General features: G+C 38.9%; 1 protein-coding gene across 1 annotated transcript in view; it reads right to left on the reverse strand.

The window, feature by feature from the left end:
- Nucleotides 1–16239, reverse strand: part of abcd3 (ATP binding cassette subfamily D member 3) — a 36529-nt gene extending 20290 nt beyond the window's left edge. Inside the window, exons 1-5 of the mRNA XM_002933792.5 lie at nucleotides 16079–16239; nucleotides 7353–7389; nucleotides 4756–4854; nucleotides 3000–3088; nucleotides 447–516 (exon numbers count right to left, since the gene is read on the reverse strand). Of these exons, the coding sequence (XP_002933838.2) occupies nucleotides 447–516; nucleotides 3000–3088; nucleotides 4756–4854; nucleotides 7353–7389; nucleotides 16079–16182 (399 nt within the window). The 5' untranslated portion in view covers nucleotides 16183–16239. The remainder of the gene's footprint in view (nucleotides 1–446; nucleotides 517–2999; nucleotides 3089–4755; nucleotides 4855–7352; nucleotides 7390–16078) is intronic.
- Between the last annotated feature and the right edge of the window lie 1309 nt (nucleotides 16240–17548).

The raw sequence follows: 17548 nt of genomic DNA on the forward strand, positions 1-17548 counted from the left end.
CATTTTTGTATTGCGATTTTTGAGCTTAAAATTATACATAAGGTGCCCCATGTGCAATTACTACTACTAATATAATAATAACTACACAATCTCATAGCCATGAAAAAAATATATGAAAATATTTTCCCTTTAATAATTAACATAAGTGGCATCCACTATGAATACTTAATACAGCAGAGAACTTATTTATTGCTGGGTTAAGCATGTACTAAGTGTACACTGGCATAGGTATGTGGCATTGCTAACCAATGAGGGAGAGGGCGTTCTAAATAAAATTATCTTTCATTATTTTAACATTGACACACACACAACTGAGATATCAAGTAGTACAAGTATGGGATTGGTTATCCGGAAACCCGTTATCCAGAAAGTTCCAAATTACGGGAAGCCCATCTCTCCATTATAAGAAAATAATTGTATAAATAATAAGTATAAAGAACACTTACAGCAGGCATGGCAGCGATAAAGTTGAACAGGTATCTCTTAAAATCTTTTCTGCTGCGGCCAATGATCGCACTGCAAACCACCACATGCATATACTGTTAGCGGCATCCATTTAAATGAGTACAAGAGCTTGTAAGAGTCATTTATATCAGACAAAAAGCTTTGACCATGGATGAAGCAATTATTCCGAACAGATATCAGGCTTCCAATAGAATGATCTTACACTTACATGGCTACTTGATACAGGCAAAGTTTGCACAGTTTTAGCAACCAACCAACAGGCAGCATTTATTGGTCACGTCTTTAAAGGCAAACATCTGTTTAGTTGCTACAGGTTACTAGACCTGATACAAACATTGTTTCATTACAAAATTACCCCCTTTGTGATTTGGTGCCTGGCTTGGAAAAGAAATGTGGGGAATATGCTTATATATGCATGCATGGATGTTATTGGGCCAACTTGTATCTTCAATTTAGTGACTTTTTAAATTTTAGTTAAGGCTTGTAGTAACATTAGTAGTGTGCCCAGCCACGTGCATGCATTCTTGTCATTCATTACCAGAGGAATCGCAGAGACATACTGCAAAAAGTGTTTCTTGAATACAGATTTTTTTCTGCTTATGATTCCACTGGTGGGGGGGAAAAAAGCAGGGACTCACTTTAATAATATGATTAAGAATCATATGTAAGAAAAAAACATTTGTAACTGTGTTAACCGCTAATAAATATAAAGAATTTTAGCTGCTACAGAGGGGGAAAGGTATATAAACAGTGGTGCTTGAAAGTTTGTGAACTCTTTATATTTTCCAATATTTTTATATAAATGTGAAATAAAACATTATCTGATTTTCAAACAAGCCCTAAAAGTAGATGAAGAAAACCTAGTTAAACAAATGAAACAAAAATGATTATATTTGGTCATGTATTTATTGGAAAAAAATGGTCCAATAACATATCTGTGTGTGGCAAAAGTAAGTGAATTCTTAGGCTAATGCCAGACGAGGCGTAGGGCGGATATTTTTGGCAAGCGGAAAAATTCCGCCCTACGCCTCCTACATGTGCCTGCACCTGAATGAATGAGATATGCTCGGGTGCAGGCATATGTAGCCGATATACGCATAAAAACGCGAGAGAATGCAAAGTCTCACATTTTATGCGTATATCGGCTACATATGCCTGCACCCAAGCGTCAAACTGGCTCTCTTTGTGTAGAATAACCCATACCAATATCTTTGACTCAACTCACTTATAAAACTGGCAATAAATTATCTTTAAACTACATAAGGGTTACTATATTATGGGCTATTTTAGGCCCTTTTAAAAACTGCATTTGTTCTTTTGCTCAAAAAAATGCAATCTTGTTTGGCTACCCAATACCATATCTAATTTATACCCTGCAATAGTCCATGGGATGAAAGCAGCAACTAGAGAATACTGCTCATGCTACACAGATTATTATTAGGTGGGAGGATGCGATTATGCAGATGATTTCAGATCTGGTCTCAGACTCATGATAACATGGTAAATTAATATTTTATTTTGTTACAGGTTGCATATTAATATAGTGCACTGTACATTCCACCCTGGTGTGGAGAAAGCTCTGCATGTTAAATTAAGTATATATTTCTCTTTAAGATTGCTTAGGGCAAACTGTCCTGTTGGAAGACGTGACTTAATGCATCTAAAAGGTTGTAAGCCAGCAGAAACATATGGATGGGGCTGGCATTAGTAATAGTGTACATATATTGTAGTGCCTCATAAAGAATGAAAAATGTTATCACCCACTATCAAAGACATTTCTATCAGGAAATAAAAGTAATCAAATGGATAAGGCAAATTCAGACCTGTGTTTTGTAGGCAGGTGGAGAGAAGTAGATCTTCTCTTCACACTTCAGGGAAATGGTGTGGTGTTTTTGTAAAACTTTTAAATCACACACAATGTGAAATGATGCACAGAAGTTAGTCCAATTGCAAGATCTGGTAAAAATGCATGCATTCACATTTTTTAATGATTGGACTGGCTTCCATTCAGTGATTCACATTGTCTGCAATTTAAAAACACACCATGTGCCATTGCAAAAGGTACAAACTGCAACTCAGAGGGATGATGTTATGATTCTGCCACATTTGATGCCTCAAAGTTTGCCAATCCATGGCTTCTTAAGATTATTTGCAATGGTTACTAAAATGAATTAAGTGCAAAATAGTGGAAAAAAAAAAAAAAAAGTTTTTTTTTTTTTTTTTACTTAAAATGCAGTAGAAGTGCAATGATTCTTGCTGGATACTGAATACCACACATTTGTGCAAATGGTAATGGATTATTGTGCAAACCCTTTTTGGTTGGAATTCTGGGAAATCACTGTGGTTACATTGTTTTGTACTTTATACCAGATTAGCAAATGAGCCCTGATATACAATTCTTCAATTTTTAGTGAATAGCCACAATCATCTAAATCATACAGTCTACACGGTAATGTTCCAGTTTCTTCTTCTGTTTAAAATGAACAGCAACTATAACCTATTGATCTTAACATGAGAAAGAAAAGGGTAAATACCTTTCAATAAATGTGCCATTCTGAATCATCCAAACATCACAGTATGTACGAGCAATTAGCATCACAGCTATAAGAACCAGATAGCCAGTCTGGGACAAAGAGAAATAAGCATTTGATTTGAATGTATGCATTTCAGTTTTTAATTTTTACTCCATCTATGTAAAGTTTGGAAGGAATAATTTTTCTTGCATTTTCCTGCACAGGACAAAAATGCAGGTGCATTTACAAATATCCCTTAGGTTTTTATTGCCTAAAACACATTTTTAGGCACAATGCAGATGAAAATCCCATTTGAAAAATACTTAGGTCAGCATTAACAACAGCAAAAGTTAAAAGGTTCTTAAGGTGTTGTTGAACTTTATACAGCCATGTGCTAAATATTTTCTGTACTCCCTACTACCAGCTGCTGTTGATATGATAAGTGTAGATGGTTCCATGGAAAGCCATAATGTGAAATCATTAGCTGCTATGTGAAGGAGGCCTGTAAAAGTTTTCATTTTTCCTATAGGGCAAATAGAAAAACAGTTTTTCTAGGCACTATCTGAGATGAGCAGGTCTTTTGGGGGAACTGGGAATTAGTATATTCTTCTATGTTGTGTCTATGTTGGTGTCTTAAGGCAAATGCCAGACGAGGCGTAGGGCGGATATTTTCGGCAAGCGGAAAATCACTTGCTGAAAATTCCACCCTTAGCATCCTACATGTGCCTGCACCCGAATGAATGAGATGCGCTCGCGTTTTTTTGTGTATTTCGGCTACATGTGCCTGCACCCGAGCGTATCTTGTTCATTCGGGTGCAGGCACATGTAGGAGGCATAGGATGGTATTTTCAGCAAGCGCTTTTCCGCTTGCCGAAAATATCCGCCCTACACCTTGTCTGGCATTAGCCTTAAAGGACATGGAAAGGCAAAGTCACTTGGGGTGCCAAAATGTTAGGCACCCCCAAGTGGCTTAAATCACCTACCTTTTACCCCGGGCTGGTGCCCCTGTTGGGAGAGAACAGCACCAGCTCGGGGTAGCTGCTGCACTTCCTTCTTCCTGGTTCGGGTGTGCGCGCATGCGCAGTAGAGTGAAAGCCGAACTTTAACAGAGAAGTCGGCTTTTCACTCTACTGCGCATGCACCTACCGCATAGTCACAGCTAAATGAAGCAGGAAGGAGGTAGCGCATCGCTCCAGGTACCCCCAAGTGACTTTGCCTTTTCTTATCCTTTAAAGGAAAACGAAAGGCAAAATCACTTGGGGGTGCCAAAATGTTAGGCACCCCCAAGTGACTTTAACCGCTTACCTCGTACCCCGGGCTGGTGCCCCTGTTAGGAGAAAACAGCACCAGCCCGGGGTACCTGGAGCGGATCGCTTCCTTCTTCCTGCTTCCGTTGCTGAAATGCCAGCGGTGGGCGCATGTGCAGTAGAGTGAAAAGCCGACTTTAATGTTTAAGTTCGGCTTTCACTCTACTGCGCATGCGTGCGCAGCGAATCAGGAAGAAGGAAGCGCCAGCAGCTACCCCGGGCTGGTGCTGTTCCCTCCTCACAGGGGCACCAGCCCGGGGTAAAAGGTAGGTGGTCAAAGTCACTTGGGGGTGCCTAACATTTTGGCACTTTGACTTTCTTTTTCCTTTAAGGTACTCTGGTTTCCTCCCACATGCAAACTGGTTAATTGGTCCAGTTACATAGAAGATATGTAAGAACAAGAAGTTACCCTGCCTCTATGATTTAGGGGAATGAGAATAATGGGGTATTATAGACAAAATGAACCATACCTCCTTGGAGATAGTTTTAGGCACTAGTATTTTCAAGATCTGCCCAATCCGTGCAAAGAAAACTCTATCAACCACTGCTTTTTCCTTTTTTCCATCTTTCTGAAATAAAAAAAATCATCATTACTATTAAAGAATAAAAAGCATTTAAAATTGATAAAGTCTTGAAATGATCTAAAAACTGTAGAGTGATACAGAGAGAAGCCTATGAAAAAAAGTAAGTGCTGTAGTAGGTCTGAGGTCCTGGTTATAGCACTGTTTTGCAAATTAGATATAATTTCAAACCTAGTGCTGCCCAAAATTATAGTTAGCATCTTCAATTAGCACTCTAATAAATAGCACTGTAAATAATGAAAGAATAATTATTTCTAATTCAGTTAAGTGTCAGAGCTAGCAAAACAGAGTTCCACCCCCAGGACCCATTGCCCTGGGACTGGCACTTTTATTAGCAAGAGCAAGTTTATTGCATTTTTAACTCCCAATGGGCCAGGTCATTGCACTTTATTTATAGGGGGTGTGGGGGGGGGCATCCATCCTACCCTGCACAGACCTTATTCCCACCAGCAATGTGCTCGGCACCTTCCACCACTTATTTAATCTGCAGCTAGGTGGAGAGCAGAGCAAAGCACCAAACACAAAAGCTTATTGACCAAGGGGCGTGATTTTAAAGCTTTTAGTGCTCTAGCATTTGCATCTGGGGTCTTTGTAAGTTACCCCTCATATTAGTTATCTAAATTGAACATTTAAAATGATTTTTTCATAAAGAGTACTATGTATCTTAGTGTTACTCTTCTTAAATGGCCCACACTGAAATAAAATGATTTGCATTACAGTACAGCAGATGTGTAAATGGACCTTAATGGTTCAGAAACAAAAGCTTTGTCCTCCAACTCATTAAGCATTCCTACAGCTCTCCTGTTGGTCCTAACCATGTTTCATAATCCAAAAGGGTGGATATGGGGCATGGTCTTATCTAACAAGGACAGTCAGAACAGAAGATAACAGAAATACAAGAAGGTAATTAAGATATAGATATAATAAGTATAATTCCCATAGGTCCACCTGCTCATTATTCCTCCTTGCTGTACCCTGACTGAGCAGCTGTTCTAGTTTGCTTATAGCCTGACTTTAGGCTAATGCCACATGAAGTGTATGGCGCATATTTTCAGCAAGCCGAAAAACGTTTGCCGAGAATACGCTCCATGCGCTTAAAACTCCCCCTACCTGTGCCTGAAAGAATTGAATATGCTTGGGTGTAGGTACATGTAGCCGATATTCGCATAAAGACGCAAGACTTTACATTTTCTCTCGTTTTTATGTGGATATCGGCTACTATTGCTTAGCCAAGAATCCATAATCCACACTGCAGAGAGTTTTTTTTTTAGGGTGGCAAGCAAAGTGCTGTAAATAAGGCTCCTTGCAACTTGGTTAAACAGATCCTGATACCTTTTCAATCATGATACCAGTATCCTCCACATGACCTGGGATCCCAGGGGAAAGCAGATTTTCTTTAAAAAAGATAAATCTTTATTTGCAGCTAATATCAAATATCTGACTAGTGGAAGTGGGCTGCTTCCCACTTTCCCATATACAGTCAGCCAGAAGTCAGACCTTGATATACACATGGCTATATAAACATAAAGGTGTCACCTACTCTATTAAAGGGGAACTTCATGCTACAGTAAACCTTAGAGGTAGATTTACTGCCTGTGTTCGACAACCAATTGCTGAAAAAAAACAACTTGTTTTTTCCGCTAATACTCATTTGCTGCAAATGGGATTTTAAAAAGCAGAGTATTTTTTTCCATCCACAAGTGGGTTCTTGAATCCAGGAATGTACATGTTTTTCCAGGAACAGGTTGCCCGAACATGGACAAAGATTGGCAAATCTGCCCCTTTGTATAAAGTAAAAGTCGATATTCTGATATGATTTGCAGCTGATCTTTTCTTTTCTTTTCAAACTGTCTTTCTATTCTGTTCTTTCCTTTCCTTAAATGTACAATGCTACTTGTTGCTGGGGTATCCAGACAGCATATTGTTTTATTTTTATTATTTATAACTAGAAGTTAGTTATTTAATTTATTGTTTTTGTTTTAAACAGGCCATCTCCTATTAATGTTTGACTTCCCATCAAACCTCTTCCAGGTTGGTATAATTAATGCAGTAACCACAAAACAGGCACAAAAACCCTACAAACATGTTCCCCAAAGTGAGTGCAAATATTGGGTCCATGTCATATTGCCAACAAGACTCAAACCAAATTGGCAGGGCACTTTCAAAGCCGTGTAATAGTATAGGCAGGATGATCCATTCATCCAACTGCTAACACCGCACCAAAATGCCACTAACCACTAAATATGGATATACAAAGTGGCTGGATTTTAGAGCCAATAAAGAAGTTAGTTTGCAGAGCATCTTGGAATACCATTAGCTACATCATACAAAAATTTGATTAAGGTTAACCACTCCTTTAACAGGTGAGAGTTGCATCCCACAATGATACAGAGTTAGATGAGAGCATAAGATTGGATTATTTTATTTGCCCATTTCTGTTTTACACCATTGCTATTACTCAAATACAAGAAATGAAATCCAATCACCTCATTGTTTTGTACAGATGGCTTGCCATTTTTCTTCCTGAAAATAAAATAAAACACATTATATTTTCAAACTGTATCCAATATATATTAACAATTTTTATTTCAAAGACGGTAGAGGAGCATTGATGAGCAAGGAGTAGTGATGAGCGAATCTGTCCCGTTTCGCTCCCCTGAATCTTTGAAAATATTTGTGAAATGCTGAAAATGAAAATTGTCACACGCGTAAAAAAATGAGGGGTGCAACAATTTTTTTTGAGGCCCGTGACAATTTTTTGACGCATGCCAAACTTTTGCACCCGTTTCATGAAAAAAATCCGCCAATGGCAAAGTGCAGAAATTTTCCGAAAATGCCATGCCTGGCAAAAAAATTCGCTCATTACTACTACTGAGAATTGTTAACTCATGGCAATTTCGGATTTCACAATGTATTTACAGGTTAGTCACCCATAACTTTATTCCACTTGTGTGTACTAATACAGTACAGTAATTGTAAAACTAAACATACACCCAAGTGCCACAGAGCAATTCTAAATAGCAATACAGACCAACCCCACACAGACCTGAAAACTATATTTCATTGCTTAGCTGAACATTGGGCATCTTATTGGCTGCTATGGATTATGGCTCCTGGGCAAACTTAGTGCCTTTTATTACATATGGGGGATATTCTGCAATGCTGTGCAATAGAAGCATTTATACATTAAACATACTATGTACATACAACTACAGTATAAAAAAACAAATAAATAAATAAAAGTTCCCATGTTGTTAGGTTCTTGGCTGTGTATTGCACAATGCTGCCCAGTGGTGAGATCAGAATAAGCACTTTGGACTTTTAACACATCACACCATTGTTCTCTCACCTAGTTTTTGCACTAACTTGCATAATACAGTACCTTTAACCTATAAAACAAACATTACTATGGGTGCTATAGTAACAGGGACTGGGAAGCTAATTTCCCACAGTTGACAGGGCAGTTTACCTAACAACCCACATGGCATGAGAAAACATCTGAATTATCCTGATTATCAGTGTCTTCTTGTTACCCATGATTCTTGGAGTCATTGCATTTGCATAAACATAAAGTAGTGACACAAATTATACCAGTGAAGCTCACTTGGCAACAAAGTTTGATAACCAAGATTGCAGATCAGTACCCACAACATGGTAAGATTATGAAAATACAGAAGTAGAATAGGAGAGGCTATCCTTGCATATGGTACTGGCATTTGAAGAGCGCAGTGTTAATGTGCAGAGCATTGTTACATGGCGTGGCTGTGATGTTAATCCTTACATTACACTATTAGGAAAAGAGCAACGAGCATCTCAGTGTATCTCACTTCGTGGCACGCATCCATTACTTTATAAACAGGAATCACATTTAGATGTAGATGTGTCAAAATTTGAGTTTAGCATTTAATACATTTAAAAATTCACCCATGTTCTATTCATTCCTATAGGATTTTTAGAGGCATATTTATCAAAGGGTGAAAGTTCGAATTCACCATTTGTTAAATACGCTTATAAAAATCCCATAGGAATAAACAGAATGTGGGTTTAAGCAGCACTTGTCAGGGCCTAGCCATCATTTGTACCCAGAGGTAGTCCATCTATCAGAGCTCTAACAGTTGACAATATCAGAATTAAAGGAAAAGTAACACTAAAAAATCTATTCTACCCTCCCCCAATAATTGCCCTATCCTGAAAACCATTTGTTATTTTGAATGCTTTAGTAGAAAATACCTGTAAAAAAACTTGGCTTCCGGTCATTTGAACAAAGGCGATACGGCGATGCAGGAAAAGTTTCAGGGGATGCGTCCACTATGCGACGATCGATTGATCAAGCCTAGCCTTCCTTCTGTATAGGAAGGAGTCAGGCTAGGCTCGATCAATTGATCGCCGCATAGTTGATGCATCCCCTGATACTTTCCCCGGCATCGCCGTATTGCCTTTGTTCAAATGACCGGAAGCCTAGTTTAACAGATATTTTCTTCTAAAGCATTCAAAATAACAAATGGTTTTCAGGATAGGGCAATTATTGGGGGAGGGTAGAATAGATTTTTTACTTAAAAATATTTAGTGTTACTTTTCCTTTAACCTGGTAACAAGGAAAACAATGTGCATCACATCCATCAATCACATCCATGTGATTCTACAGACATGAATAGGGATGTGATTATGACCATTTGCACTGCCCTAGGGTTCTGATGTAGTGAACATGCCTTTCGCACTCAAAGAACACATGGTAAATGTGACAGAACAAGATGCAATACATTTGCAGGCTAAACAACAGTAAATGGATCTCCACTCCCAATAGCTACTACAGATCCCTTGTTAAATTTGTCTGCTTTGCACTGCATTGCTATGTGCCCAGCTTTGTTACTATTACATGCATTTTAAGCAAAACAATTCCACTGCTGAGAACATACAAACAAATTAAAGTGTATAAATTTGGTCTCAAAATTAGTATTTAAAGGGACTGATTGAACATAGGTGAACAAGTGCAGTCACAAATAAAGACCTATCAGAAACTAGTAATCTGATCAGTAGCAGCTCAGATTTATAAAAACCCAAAATTTCTTTTCTTTCAGTTCTCCCTGCTCTGTGCCCCTCTTTTCTGTTCAGCCATTCAGCTAAGCCACTAGATGTCCATCCCTCCTCTTTGTTCTAAGTTTTTACACCACACAAAGAAGTTCTTGCAACGTGAACTGGACTAGAAATAACGTAAGAGCAAGGGAAGAAGCATTGCACAGTGCAGCAGAGTCCCAGGAGAATGAGAGAACTGGGAAGGATTCTGGGTGCCTTGTAAATTGGAAGTACAGTCGTTCACAGCATCTCCCAAAGCTCAGCAAACACGTACACGTTGCACACACATGACTCCCCCACATACAGAAATTAGGTACCTATTGAAAAAAAATATTTTTTAAGAACTCAATAGCTTTTGGAAATATAAATATATGCTTAGCCACTACTATTCCACAACTTCATGTCACTTGCCTGAGGCACCTAGGCCCAAATCCATGTTGTAAAAGGAGATGCTGCAATGGCCTTTGGAACCCAACTAAAGCCTTTAAGACATACTAGTTTAAAGACATATAATAATATTCACTTTAGGGATATTACAGAAACAGTATTGCAAAGTTTGTGTCAAGGGCCAATTATCAAAGAGTGACCTGAAAATATTTAGTTTACTCCTTATGTGTTTCATGTTGCTTGTGGTTTCAGTATTCTTCCCAGAAACACTTAGCAACTAGCAGGGAAAAAACTGAAGCTGTGGGGAAACATACATAATGATATGTCTCCCTCATCTCTTCTTACCAAATAGAACAGTTTTTTTACAGAAGCCATTTCTACTATGGCGTGCAAGGTTAGTGCCAGAGTGGACTAGGACAGGAAAAATACAAGGTGATGGAAAAATACAAGGTGATACATCTGTCGGTGGGTGGGTGGAGTACACTGGGTTCTTTATGAAAAATATAAATCTGCAGGGCACTACTCCATTACAAAGATCAAACTAACTAATGAGTGAAACCTCTTAAAAATGTATGCAATATCAAAAATTCAAAACGGAAAAATGAAAATTTCCAGTTTTCCTGGTATAACCTGATACAGACAGCATTGGTATTGGTATTGACCAATACTTAGTTAAGGAAAATATTTAGAGTCTTTTTGGACTCACCTGCCTGGTGTAACCTTGTTATGGAAAGCCTGCTTATTCAAGAAGATCATTCAATGTCAGTAGTTGCATACTAGGAAGAGGAAACTATTACTGTGGCCAGGAAAGGATATAATAAGGGCAACTGGCTGGAAATATACAAATTACCTGCAACAATTTGCAGGTAATTTGCAACAATTTGTAGCAATTATAAACTGAATAGGAAGACATTAATTTTTTTTTTAATTTTTAATTGGAACTTAATTTTGAAGAGTCTGTGTGTTAAGTGTAGAAGCAAACAGATAGGGAGGGCTGAGTTTATTTAGAAAAAATAAGATTAAGATCCAGTGATGAAATAAAGAACTGAATGGGAGCACCAGCATTTCACTACCCTTATGCGGATTTCAGACATTGTGAGGCTGGACTCACAGCAACAGGAAATAATAAGCTTTATGGGGTCAAAGAGTGAAGCATGGCAAAGGGACAAGTTCCATGCAACTGCCAAGTTCTAGTGCAACACTATGAAGTCTATGCAACCTTACATAACCGTATTACCTTTTTCTCAAATTAGCTTGTATGGCAAAACACTAAAGCATAGGGAAAGCAGATGGGAAGGACATTGATTCTTACAATTTAAAGTTTCCTCCAATATTTAAAAAAATGTAATATAATTATAAAAGCAGATGGGGGAGATAGTGTTAAATACCAGTGGAGAAATACTGGCTTAGTGAACTCATATCAGTGTGTTCATTTAACCTTTGGCTTCAAAGCCCTGTGAGGAGAATTACACATACGCGTGTTTTCAAGTGAAACATTAAAGCATCGTACCATCTTAAAGATATACTGATAAAAAAAAAAGAGATTACTCATGATTTAAAAGAGAATGTCTTTAAAAGGAAAAGCTATGAGTGATAGCTGCACTGTCTTTCTTTATAATAAGACTATCAGTGCTGTCTATGGTGAATGCTCCTCAGAACTAGAATCCTATATATAAATGCAGAGAATGGGAAGTCCTATGCACATAACAAGCAGTACCTTCACTATGCCTATCATAGATAATTCAATATATACCTGTACCCTTGTGACTCATTAGTGGCATATACACACAAAATTCAAGTGTGTATATTTTGAATATTTGTTCAGTCAATCTCATGCAAAAAAAATTCACAAGTGACGCCTTGACTTTCATATTAAAAAAAAAAAATGAACTTCTTTTATAAAGATATTCTCCCAGATGTTAAGTGGTTGGGTCTCTGGTACTGTATCCGCCACCAGACACAGTTGTCACTGTATTAGCCCACATAGTACATTCTTTGTCCTGCGGAATGTTAGTTCCCAAAGAATTACAAAAGCAGCTTAAACAATTGTGATTTATCCAACACTAATCTGCCATCTAAATATTCTGAATTAATCAAAGAGTTATTTCTTTAAAAAATGAATTTTAGAGATTGTTATTATTGAGCAGGGATCCCCAATCTTTTTGTGGCAAGTAGACTATTAGATTTCCAAATTCAGATATAAATGACCCGGAGAGTACAGATTTTCTCTGTGGATTTGTGTAATCCACTGAGAAAATGTGTACTCTCTGGGTCATTTATATCTGAATTTGGAAATGTTGTACAATGAGCACGGGGTCTGTAACCTGTTGAGGAGTACCTACAGATAACAATGGTGGCTACTGCAGGACTTTTATTTATACTGATGTATGACTATTAGCTCTGTAGGCCAAAACTGGTTTAGGTATTGTAAGAAGAACTAATTTTGAGTCCCTAAGTCATGGAATCCCCAGAAAGGCCATTTTTATGTTTTAATGGGTTAAATATAGATGCAATTAAAGGAGACATTTCATATTAAAATTAGGAATGTACCAGTAAATTATACTCCTCTAAATATAGAATGATTGTGCTTAAAAAAAAGTTGTGTTTCGGACTGATTTATTGAGAAATTCCACCAAAACCCCACTAGTCCCACCCATCTGTTCCACTTCCTGCTGGCTAAATTCTCTGGATGTGCAGGGGAGCCTGCGGTTCTCAGTACATGCAGGAAAGGAACCAATCAGCAGCTAGGCTGACCTGATAGGGAACTGAAGCCTATCTTTGCCTGTGTGAGTGCAGGGCTGTGATTGGGTCTCCCCCTCCTACGGTGCGTCTGGCAGGGACTGTTAGGAAACACCCACCCTTCATTTGAAACAGGGTTTAGCCTAAAGTGAAACCAGCACCATATATTATTCATAACTGCCTACAGGGTTTTTCCCATGTATCCAATATGTCTCCTTTAAGACAATTTATGACAAGTGGAAAACAAACAACAAATACATTTGCACCACTTCTAGAACTAAATAGCTACCAATCAGGACGCCATATTTATTGGTTTACCATGTAAAAGCAGAGCTCTGACCAGTTATTAGACCTAACTAGATGCAGATTCCATACATGTTTTATAAAACATTCTATTAAGTAACTGATGCAGGGCTGCAAGGATCACAGCACACCCCCTATGAAAATACTGTAAAAAAAAAAAAAAAAAACCCTCAAGACCAAACCTTCGTATTCTGAAACTAACTAAACCTATTGCACATTTAGCCATGAGATTGTGTTAGAACATGTTGGGTTTTATTTTGTAAAACTAGTCAGCCAATAACAAATCAGGCGCTTGTTTTTAATAAGCTTAACTGCGTTATATTTTACAAAGCTAGCCGACTGTTTTGTTTTAAATCAACAAATAGGTATTCAACCGCACAGCCCTTAGATCAGGCTTGATGCATCAATCCTCGCAAGGCACACCGCTGAGCCCTTCAATACAATCCGAATATAGAGGAGAGCACCATAAAGCAGAATTCTGCTAAAATGCTATTTATTTCAGACCAAAAAACACAACATGTTTCGGGCAATGTGACGCCCTTTATCAAGTGTAAGTATTACTTGAACAAGGTGAACCATTTAAAGCATAATAGCATTTTAGCAGAATTCCGCTTTTGGTGCTCTCCTCTATATTCGGATTGTTTTGTTTTAAATATCAAAGCAGGAAAAACAAAAAAAAAAAAGAAGTCACAAATTTAATGTTGCATTTGTTCATTTAAACCCATGGGAAAACAGCAAGATAAAGGGCTGTGCTGCAATTCTACACCTTGTAGAAACACCCTGCAATAGATTTACTACATAAACTTGCCTAATACTGTATTTTGTCAGAATTTCACTTGTGCACAAAAACAAAAACATGATGAGCTTTTTGGAAAATCTGGCCTGGCCCACATAAGAGAAAATGCCATTTATTCTAAAGGTCTGTGCTGACACAAATCACAGGCCCACACAATTCACAATGCCAGGCAATCTTAATTTGGTTCTAAGGCTAATGTCAGACCAGGCGTATGGCATATATTTTCGGCAAGCTTAAAACCGCTTGCCGAAAATACCGCCATATGCTCCTACCTGTACCTGCACCCAAATGAATGGCATACGCTCGAGTGCAGGCACATGTAGCCGATATACGCATAAAAACGCAAGAGAATGCAATGTCTCACGTTTTTATGCGTATTTCGGCTATATGTGCCTGCACCTGTGCGTATTCCATTCATTCGGGTGCATGCCGGTATTTTTGGCAGGGATTTTTCAGCTTGCCGAAAATATACACCTGGTCTGACATTAGCCTTAAGCAATTTCACCAATTCCAGCAAAAATTATGTAGGGCATCTATACTTTTTTAATGACATTAGGACCTAAGACCTTCACATTTGCAAAGTTAAATGGGTTAAATGAGCATTTTAACCAGCACCTACTAACACTCATGGGGAATAAACAGACTCCTGAGTATTACTGCTTTTTCTTTCTTTAACTTTGCACAGTCACCCTGCATCTAGATGCCATTACTCCTGGTTCACTACTCTCTCATAAATTGTTTCAAGAGTCAAAACCAGCAGTAAAGAAACAGAAAAGGACAAATATCATGTAGAAATAGTTGCACAGAATTACATTTTCTCTCATTATGCAAAATACTTTTCAGTATTTTGGTGATTTTCCCCTTTAAAGGAAAATGAATGTCTAGTTGCTACATACATTTGCAGGTACTGCAACCTTACAAAATAGAGTATATGCTTAACAAAACTTCAGTTTATGTTTTTAGCATCCTTTGATCTTCAAAACATCAGGTTGTGAGGGGCCCTGTCTGCAAGGGCTAACAATCTATAAGCATTTACTAGATCTCCAATATTACTTGGGACAAAAAATGAACACTAATAACCATATTTTTGCACTTTTTCTTTCCTTTCCTCTCGGCTACTTAATCTTTACCACACATATAGCTTTCACACTAAGCACGTTTCGGCATATCCCCCTTTATAATCAAGTTCTAAAGTCTATTAAGAAGGCCTATGCATAGATAAGATATGGCAGTGTATAGGGAGCTCATATACAGGGTACAAAAAGCTATTTCCACAAAGACAAAAAATAACTGTCATCACAAAACAAATGATGTGAGCACAAAATGAGTGATACACAAACAAATATTCTGTTGCAGTAGATAAAATATTTTTTGGCACAGCTGGGAAAAAAACATTGTGCCACTATACACTGGTGTTGCCAAATCAGATATCTGGAGCAGGAGTCACTGTGAAAGCCTTATTACTCTATGGCACTTGCATGACTCATTCTAACAGACAGGAAAGATCACCTTTACCCCGCAAGCAATAAGGGATGGTTCGTTTACTGACTGCCATCTGTCAGAGCTGCACTACATTGCACCTGCAGAGGTGCATAGCAACCTGTGCATTTATTTCCACTCATAAAACTTTCATTCATTTGAAGCATGTAATTATACTCTCCAGCAACCCCAGTGGAATCATATATTATATAATCATATATGAGATATAACTCAGCAAAAAATGGAGAAAAACAGCAATGGGTTGTTTGACTTCTTTAACACCCCATCCCTTTCCCCCTGAAACACCTGTATGGCACAGGTGTGGAACAGATCTCTTCAGTTATGGCCTGGGATGCCCCCTGAGAAAAAGGTTAAAGTAAGACACTGCCCAATCAGGGCCCGGCGTTGCGTCCCACACACAGACAAACATCTTACCCGCTTGCCCCCCTCCGCTTGTTAATCAGGTAGAGCAGGAAAAGCGCCGCGCCAGCTACAGACGAGTTGCGGGCAGTCAGGTACTTGCTGTACACCGGCGCCATGGTCACTGTCAGGAGAAAGGGCGGAGCTTAGACAGAAGGGAAGCCGGTCACCCACCCGCAGCATGCTGGGAAAGCAATAACCACGCCCACAATTCTTACCACATTGCCGTCACCATGGAAACCGTTTCAAGTTTCAGGTGCCGAACTTCCAAATGTCCTTATTCTGGGCATTGTAAGCTAAAGGGTAAATATTGTGTGATAATGTTCAGTTTGAATACAATTTACTTTTTGTGCACGCTAAATTTGGATTTCTTTTGCACTGTACGTTCGGGAAAATCTTTGGAAAATGTTAGTAAGTCAATGGCCCCGCCCAGAAAAGAAAAGGACGGTCGCGGCACAGCCTACAGCAGAACTGGGCTATTGTTACGCGCTGAGATTCCGCAATACCGGTGCTGTGCTGTGTGCTACCGGGATTTACTTGATGGACGGCTGGCAGTTCATCCAGGGCGCACTCTGCTGGGCATATTGTTCAGGAACAGTTTATGTAGTAATGTGTGCGCTTTATACATCTCACCTTATGTATGTGGGAGTCAATAGGAACCAACTCAAGCCCTAAGTGCAAGGGTGCAAGGTCCGCATGGTTGCCAGTTATAGTTTTACAAACATGGCATAAACGAAAAAACCTCCCTACACCTATTTAAAAAAAAAATAGAATGATAGTTTATATTGTGTTGAGTGACCTATTAAAGAATCTCACCTAACTGGAATATATATATCAGTAAATATTGCAACAAGTAAACTGGTAACCCTGTATGACAAGTCTGTTCTCCTTTAGCTCATTATCCTCAAAATAAGCCTCTAACTCCACAGATTTACACATTGGTTTCTAAACCTGTGCCATATTTAGGGTTGCAACATGGTCTAGGTAAAAGGATTTCAAGCCTTTTGATTTTGTATCTTTTTTTGTTTTATCATTTTTTTAAAAAAACTTAAAGGAGAAGGAAAGGTAAAAACTTGAACTTAAGCTTTATCAGAAAGGTCGAAAATACAGCCATAAGCACTCACAGAAACACTGCACTCTATCCTCCAATAGCAGGGGCGGGCCAAGCCGCCCGGGCGCCCTAGGCAACCCGGTCGGCCACCTCGCCCGCCCCGCCCCCTCCGTTGGAGCGCATGTGCAGTTGGGGGGGGTGCGATGCCGTGGGTCATTGCCCCTGCCGCTTGTCATTAGCGGCGGGGGCAATGGCAAAGTAGGGGAACTAGTGGTAGGCAGCAGAGGCTTCTACCTGGCGCCCCCTAATCATTGCGCCCCCTAATCATTGCGCCCTAGGCAGCTGCCTCTTCTGCCTACCCCTAGTTCCGGCCCTGTCTGATAGTATTAGATTTACTCTCTTTTAGGGCTCCTTCAGGTTTGGGGCACAAGTCT

Source organism: Xenopus tropicalis, chromosome 4, assembly GCF_000004195.4.
Source record: "Xenopus tropicalis strain Nigerian chromosome 4, UCB_Xtro_10.0, whole genome shotgun sequence".
Taxonomy (NCBI): domain Eukaryota; kingdom Metazoa; phylum Chordata; class Amphibia; order Anura; family Pipidae; genus Xenopus; species Xenopus tropicalis.